General features: G+C 36.0%; 1 protein-coding gene across 1 annotated transcript; it reads right to left on the bottom strand.

Moving 5' to 3' along the window:
- Nucleotides 1-2,147: 2,147 nt before the first annotated feature.
- On the bottom strand, nucleotides 2,148-6,667 carry LOC139888246 (GTP-binding protein OBGC, chloroplastic-like; the record flags this gene model as incomplete). The annotated part of the gene is made up of 7 exons (XM_071871269.1): nucleotides 2,148-2,709; nucleotides 2,925-3,080; nucleotides 3,906-4,014; nucleotides 4,172-4,331; nucleotides 4,415-4,703; nucleotides 5,181-5,454; nucleotides 5,544-6,667. Coding segments are annotated over 6 exons (2,055 nt in total), but the record flags the coding sequence as incomplete, so codon positions are not given.
- Between the last annotated feature and the right edge of the window lie 1,838 nt (nucleotides 6,668-8,505).

Raw genomic sequence — 8,505 nt, 5'->3', positions numbered from 1 at the left:
CTCGGTGTGTTTCAGATGATTCCTAAGTTCCCGTTCGAGTAGCTCACCAGCTCTAACCTTATGTCCCTAAAATCATATTTGTTGTCAGCCTTTCTTTGACCCATATAACCTTCAAGAAGGCACTTCACCATGTATCCCAAAACCGAGCTTTTCTACCGATCCGATGATATTAGGAAACAAATACGTCTGAATGCACTCTACAATTGTTTCCTCAGGTGGAAATCTGCTTTTTTAGAAGATTCTCAATAAACCTTAGTGAATTTCTCCCTTTACGAAAATTTTTCTGCCTTGGTGATGTTTACGTCCTTGATGTCAGCATCGATGAGGTTAACTACATCTTTATTCGATTTCACACCAAGGGCATAAAAAGGATCCAGACCGGTATATCCATCAGGCGTAGAATATAAACCGTTACCACTTTCGCCGCACCACCGATATCTTCAAACTTTGGCCCATCAGCAAGTTTTACATACAACCTCTTTCTCTTGTTAACTGACCAATACGTCACTCGCCAACTTTGATTATCACTCAACCATACTCAATTTGATCCAAGTTGTTCCTGTGCGATAAACGTCTGCAATAACATGAGACTGTCAACCCATCATCATCAAGTGCAAGCCTTAAAGGTATTTGGTCTACTAAGCCCGCGTTATTTGTTTATGATACCCACATTATTTCCAAAGATATAAAAAAAACTCATATCTTGGCCCCCATTATAGCCAGCTTACTGCATATCAAATACAGCAAAATATTGGCCCCCACAAAGTGTGTATTGACAGATCTTTTCAAAATGGTTTATATTCAAACCCATCCACCATGTTTACACCGGATCATCGTCAAAGTTACCTATGACGCGTTAGTCATTGTAATGACTTATGAGTCAGTATTTATGGTGGACAAACCCAAACTTCTCTTTCAGTACCCGTAGAGTTTCAAATACAATCAATTTACAAATACTATAGAAAATTCATATTAAGTTTTACCTTTTTTAATTGAAAGACAGGTGAGCGATACAAGCTGTTCAAATGTTCAACATCATTACATCTAAAACGGGATCAACACTAATGAATGAATATCTAAATATCTGTAACATTAATCTTCACGATTTATAAAAGAAGTATTTATTAGAAGTTATTTAGTGCTTTTATTTAAATAAGTGTAGACAACTTCCAAATCATGTAAAATTAAAAAATACATGATTTTGAAAAACAAAATTTAATGAATGTTAAAGCTTAAGTTTATGTAATGGGTAATCACTTAAGAAAGTTTGATAACATATACTCGTAATAGGATGTAATGCGTATGAAATTAGTAGTATAAAACATTTCACCATACAGCAATGAAATTTTAAAGAGGTGAGTTTATTTTAACAGTTAACGGATTCTGGCACATTAGTAACCATTCGTTACAAAAGGTTGTTCGGATCTACACATAGTTATATAGCTATTAACATTCCAAAAAACAGTAAACTACTTGTTGTGGATCCGATAACATGGTCAGTACCACTTAATTACAAACCTTCATAATATAAATTGCTCTACTAAAGTCTCAAATCGTTTTTTTTTTTTTTTTTCAACAACTGTATAATAGTAATTGACTACAAATTTGGGGGTTTCTTAATTGTTTGTGGTAACGGAATTAAAAAATGGACCAGAAAATAAGGAATTAAAAATACACACAGAGACTTACTGGATTATGAAGATGAAGTTCCTTAGGTGTGATGAACCGAGACTCCTGCAACTTATGTGAAGAAGAAACACAACCGTTCAAGTTCGATTTAGACTTGTGTTTGTTTTGTTCACCGATTGAATCATTGAGATTTAGGGTTTTGTATTCGATTGGTTGTAGAGACGAACGATGGGAGTTATTAGGGTTTGTAACGGGTGGGTTGAAGAGACGAAGAAGGAGAAGATAGAATGAGGTTCGATATTTTTTTTTTTTTTTTTCCTAATATTGCCAGCCTGGCATGATTAGGTGTTAAATACAATTAGGAGAATGATTAACATGTCACCACTTGTGATTAGGAACTGCTAATTGTCTAACACATAGGATTTAAATTTTTGATTTATAAGATGTAATAATAGAAATAGATAGATAGATAGATAGATAGATTGTCACGTGCACAGTTCTCTTCCTAAGTATCATTAGAATTTCTTCATGATCCTTCATTCTGCTGTGCTTATAGTACCCTTTTCTTCATTTTAACAAATGTATGACTAAATTTGTAAGAGAACTAGATACTATGCTCGGTCAATAGCAATTGATTAACATTTTGGCAAGTGCCTAGAAATTACCAGCTTACTTGCTAACTTTCATTCTTAGTCATGGATCAGTGTCAGCCACAATGATATTTTCTTCCTTTCAGATTTTCGATTTATTCATCATGATTAACTATTTAGCAAGTGTAGATCAAAAGCCAAATCACACATGGTTCTCTTAAGATCGTGCTAGTTAGTTGTGCTTGTTACGAAAAGATCAACACTTAGATAAAGTACATATGTTATGATAACTATCAACTTACAACACGTTCATAACACTATTTGGTAAGAGCTAGCTACATCAAAAGATTAGCTTAACCAATAGACTGACAATACTTGTATAGGAAACGGAGACACATATATAATCTAGCACCATTAACTTCTATACAAACTGCTGCTCTGGTCATCTATAAAATTTTAATTTGCATCCGCAACCAAAAACTGTCAGGCACTGCACATAAGCAAGTACAGTACATATTATGTTAAGTATGTGACAATTGCTATGCTCATGCTGGATCTATAATTATATAATGTTGAGGTTGTACAAGATAGTTTTGAATGAGATTAGATTGCTTAAAGACGTAATAATCACATAATGTAGGGGAACGATCGCTTAATATAATACTCCAAGAGAAAGTGAGGAATATATGGTTGGGGAATGCATACCTTAATAAATAACCAGCACCTTTCTTTGACAAAAGAAAACCTCGTATTACATATGGATCATTTCCAATTAGCCCATTTCTCTGATTCTGTGGAGAATTTCCGGTTCGGGCCAGAAGGCCCAGAACTGTTGGGAGAATCATGCCATATCATCTCCATCTAGCATATAAATAACAAAACTTAACACAAGTATATCATGGATGTGAGCAGTTATTTAAGTGACCAAATGGGGCCAATGGGCAGGTAGGAGTACTCGTCGGCGATTCGGGGATTAAGCAGATTAGACTTTTTATAAATTTAAATAATAAATTTCAAAATTATGTGTGTAAATATAGAAGAAAACCATAAGCGTAAGCATAAACTTTAACGTAATTGTCTAAAAACAAACATAATCGTCCATTTGTTCAAAAACATTAAAATCTAGTCTAAATTCATAAAATGTTGACCAATTTTTGAGTTTGACTGAATTTGACCAACAAATTCAATTTCGGCCCATTAACTGACATTGACCGAAAAATTAAACGGATTTTGGAAAATTGGATCGGTCTGTTCTTCAAAAGGAGTAATCGGAGATTAATCGGTAATAATCCGGGTTTTTTTACAACAATGGATAACGGATTTGGGTCAGAACACGAAAATTTGTAAGGCGGGGTCAAAACATGCTGGATGACAGGCTAACACTAATTTACCTTCATGGCTAATTAATACGTACGAGTAAAACAAGTAATATCACTAATCAGAATAATAACCCAACTTTTTCTTTTAATAATAGCAATCAAAGGAAACCTTATTTGCCACGTATTATAAACCAAATCGGCCCATTTTTCACATAAAGAGTAAGAAAAATCTATCAACTTTAGTGACCGACTACCTCACACGATATTTAAAGGACGTGAATAGTTGGTTATTTATATCTTTCTTTCTTCTAGTTTGTTTTCTAAAGGTTAAGGAATACAGGAAAATCATTTTTACAATAAAGTATACCTCGCCAATGATGACTGTATCACCTTCCTTCACACCACGTTTTATCAGTGACTTGTTAACACCGCATGCTTCAAGCACGTGCTGGAACCTTCTATCGGAGTCCATGTATCTATTGCAAAATAAGTAGATGTCAATATCATTTCAAGCTACATCTAGAAACACACACTAAAAGATACAGCTAACATATAATTTATCTGATATCTGATATTATTATTAAATATGAACAAAAATTCTTTATATTATTGTATGTACAGCTATAAACTTACTTCCAGTTTGTCATTTGAACAAATCTTTGCAAGCCAGCTCCTTCAATATGCCATGTATTTGAAGAACTGTCATGAGAAATTTGAAATTCATTAATGGGAGCCGTCCTCTGTTTTTTCACCATTTCAGCAACATGACTAAACTGTACAGGATCTCTCCAACCTGCATTAAACAAAAATATCATAACTAAGAAACAAAACAAAACATATGACCATACACTTAAAATAAGATGATGAAGTGCTCACTTTCATCTTTTTTGTCTTCAATTCCTTGTCTAACAAGCTCGTAAGCAGAAGTGATCAAATCCCGAGTCCCCTCTCTGTTTATTGCACTTATGCAAAAAGGTTCAATCCCGCGTGAACGAAGGTTCTTTTGGAACGATTCCCACTTTTCATATGCCTCAGGAAGATCCATTTTGTTGTATGCAACTATAAACGGCTTTTCAGCAATTTCAGGACTGAACATTTCCAACTCAAGTCGAACTGCATCATATTCATATTCTGGTTGCTGAGACGAGCCATCAACAATGTGTACCTAAGCCTCCATTTTCCATCATACAACCATTAATTCACAATAATTTCTTTCAAAACATATTTTGTAATCATTTATTTTTAATGCATATAATTGTCATATCACTTTCACGAGCTTGAGTTAGACGAAGTTGCCCAACGTATATAAGGTTTAAGCTTAAGACTGAGCAATACGTATTTGTGCTTCTTTGACGAGTATCAGTCATACAATGTGCTTATTCTAAACAATTATTATGCATCAATGCAATAAAATGATAAAGGCCCTTAGGGTTAGGCACACTTCTTTGAGTTTCATAATAGTTCCTAGTTCCCACCCTTTGAGTTCAAAAGATGTAATTTTGCAATGGTTAATGAACTTAATGATATAAGTCAATATTGTCATAGATTGATTATTCAAAAATTATCTTTTACCTATTGTTTTAATTAGATCAATTGACATGATAAAGATCTGACACGTTAAATAATGCAAAAAGAAACATACCAGAGCCGAACATCTTTCGGTATGCCTTAGAAACTCATGGCCCAAACCAAAACCTCTGTGGGCACCTTCAAGTAAACCCGGAAGATCCGCCACAACAATAGAAGCATCGTAATCAAATGAAACCACACCCAAATTTGGAAGTAGTGTCGTAAATGGGTAATTTGCGATGTTTGGCTGAGCAGCACTAATAACACTTAAAAACGTGCTTTTCCCTGCATTTGGAGCACCCACAATTCCAATATCTGCAACCAATTTAAGCTCTAATTCCAACCACCTGGTAACAAAACATCAATCACAATCAATCATGATCTGAAAACATACACAACAAAGTTCATAATATTAAATAAGTTACACAGAACTCACATTTCAGGACCTTCTTCTCCATTTTCAGCAATCCTAGGCACCTTATTAGTTCCTGATTTAAACGAAGCGTTCCCCCTACCACCTCTACCGCCAGGCAACAACAAAGCCCGATCACCGGCATACAACAACTCCAACAACGCATCACCAGGAACACCATCTTTTCCGGCAGCCCTAACCACCGTCCCAGGCGGCACTTTCACAACAACATCCTCACCTTTCGCCCCGCTCATCTTACTCCCCTGCCCATGACTCCCTCTCCCCGCTCGAAAATGAATACTATTCCTGAACGGTAACAACGAATTCATCGAACTATCAACTTCCAAATACACATTCCCACCTCTACCACCATCACCGCCAGACGGTCCACCTAACGGTACAAACTTCTCACGACGAAACGCCACCACACCGTTTCCACCGTCACCCGACCGTACATAAATTTTCGCCCTATCGAAGCATCGCATTACAGCTGGAACTCCTTTCTCTTTCTCCCTCTCCTCCTCATCATCACCTACTTCATCATTATCATTGTCAAACCCTAATTCATCTACAATATACTCTTCACCATCGGTATCAATTTCATCATCTGAATTCACCTCAAATAGCTCAAACTTACCGTAATCAAACCCTAATTCATCATCATCCTCATCCTCATCACTACCGGAATGAGCTATTTCTACAGTATCCTCAATCTTAGGGTGAATTTTACTTTTAGTTTTGGAATAAGGTTTTTTCTGTTTCAGAGATGGTACTGGTAAATCGGAAAGTTTAATTTCGGAGAAGGAATCGGAGATGGCGTCATCAATGGGAGGTAAGCGAGTGTAGGTAGTGGCTTGGCCACCGGTGACGGAGAGCGGCGGTGGCCGGGAGGTGGTTAAGGTGGTGGTTTTTTTAGGGTTTTTAGAAGAAATGCGTTTGCGCGGTTTATTGGCGCGTGATTGAGCATGAGGGGAAATGAAAGAGATGGATAAGAAAGAAATAGACGCCATTTTTTGTTGCTGAAGTGAAACAGAGACGGATAACAGTACTTGCAGACAGCAAACCGGATTAACTCGGCCGGTTAAGATGGAGAATAGTACAAGCAAACCGGTTGGAAGTGTGGATAAATGGAAATACAAAGCCGCATTTATCAAATTAATCAATCCAGATTAATTAAATCAAAACGAACTTTGGCATAACTAGTAAACCTACCCGCGTTGGCGTTTACGATTATTCTTGGTTAAATTATTTCGTGCCCCGCTTTGCCGCTAGTTGACATTTACGATTATTCTTAGTTTAGTTATTTTGTGGTTAGTTAACGGTTGAAGGATTATTGAAGAGCAAAAAGGAAGTGTAAAATAAAATGAAAATAAATAAATATATTATGATAAAGAAAGTGAGAAAAAGTGGAAAAAGGTTATTTGCCAATATACCCTCAAAGTTAGGGGTATTTACAAGGTGACATCGTGAACAATAAATCACACTTAATATTACGTTTAATGTCATGTTTGGATGCTGACGAGACATGGGAGGTTCGGCTTCTCAATTAGATATTCGGTTTGTTGTTAGAAAGAATCCCTTCATTTGTGTGTAGTGCTAACTCCGTAAATCTTTCGAACATCGGCTTAAGATATCGCGGGGATGGGAATTTCAGTTAGTAGTTGTATTGGTTTGTTTAGAGTTAGTTTTATTGATATTCAATGTATATGTTTTAAGAATTGTGGCTATTTCATCTAGGTTTTTTTTTTTTTGCGAAAAAACGAATACTCATATAGATACGAGGTCGTTTTTCAAAAGAAAACGCCCTCAACAAAAAATACAAAAGAACAAGGGAAAAAAGGGGAAGCTCGGGCCTAGAAAGCAACTAATTAAAAAAAACTATTTATAAGCGAGCCTCCCTAATATCACGATAAAAAATTGCCAAGCAAGAAATCGAATAATATACGAAAATACAAGGAACAAAATCAATTGACGAAAACACATGACGAACCATTAAAATCAACTTCGAGGACCCACCTTTATCAATTTCCATTGATCGTCTCTTTCAAAGAATTTTTCACGCACCCATTCTCAATCTTGTAAGATAACCCGTTAGCGGATCCATCACCCGGTGCGCTCCCCTCGGCTAACTGTGTCATCATGTCATCGAATGCCGCGAAAGCCTTCGCGGGCATATTTCCTTTTCCAAATGCCGATGAGCCACCATCTCTTCTATCTTGAGGGCCCATAAACAAGTTTTGAATCGCGTCTCTGTAATCCAAGTCGTCGATGTTATCTTTAGGCTTATAAATCTTCGATTTGGAAGCCTCGATTGCCTTCTTTCGTGACCTCAGGTTAACTTCGCTAAGTAAACATTTTGAAACTTCCTTATTCATAACAAACCGCGTTTTACAAAAACTGTCACACGAGGATACCTCACAATCGCAATAACATCTTTCACTACGACCAATCAAATTCGGTTTGGGCTTTCACCGTTCGATTCAACCTTCCTTTTTGCCAACAATTCTTTATTATTTTTCTTCTTCTTCAAACGATCCAATCTAATCGCAAACGTGATGTTAATATGTACTAATTCTCCTTCTTCAAACTATTTCATCTAGATCGTTGAATCTACATATGTAACTTAATTGATTTTTGAATCAATTCTATTTAATTTTGAATCTACATGTACGTCCTTTAAAAATTATCAAGCACCCAACTACTATTCCGGTCTTAAAGATTATACTACAACTTAGATTCACACTATGAACTCACACAAGTAAAAAAGAGTTCTTGAACTTCTCTCTGGAAAGTAACGGATCCTTCGAACATGGACTCTAAAACGGCTAGTATTAGACATCAAAAACATAATTCCAATCATCACAATATTGTGATTTCAAAATTTACGATCCAAAAAAAAAATCCCAACATAATCCCAAAGCAACAATCAAATGCACTTCAACAATCAAAGAAGCGTATCGCTAACCAAAGGATAATTGGTCTGGTG

This window comes from Rutidosis leptorrhynchoides, chromosome 2, assembly GCF_046630445.1.
Source record: "Rutidosis leptorrhynchoides isolate AG116_Rl617_1_P2 chromosome 2, CSIRO_AGI_Rlap_v1, whole genome shotgun sequence".
Lineage (NCBI taxonomy): Eukaryota > Viridiplantae > Streptophyta > Magnoliopsida > Asterales > Asteraceae > Rutidosis > Rutidosis leptorrhynchoides.
This window is presented reverse-complemented; position numbering and strand designations above follow the sequence as displayed.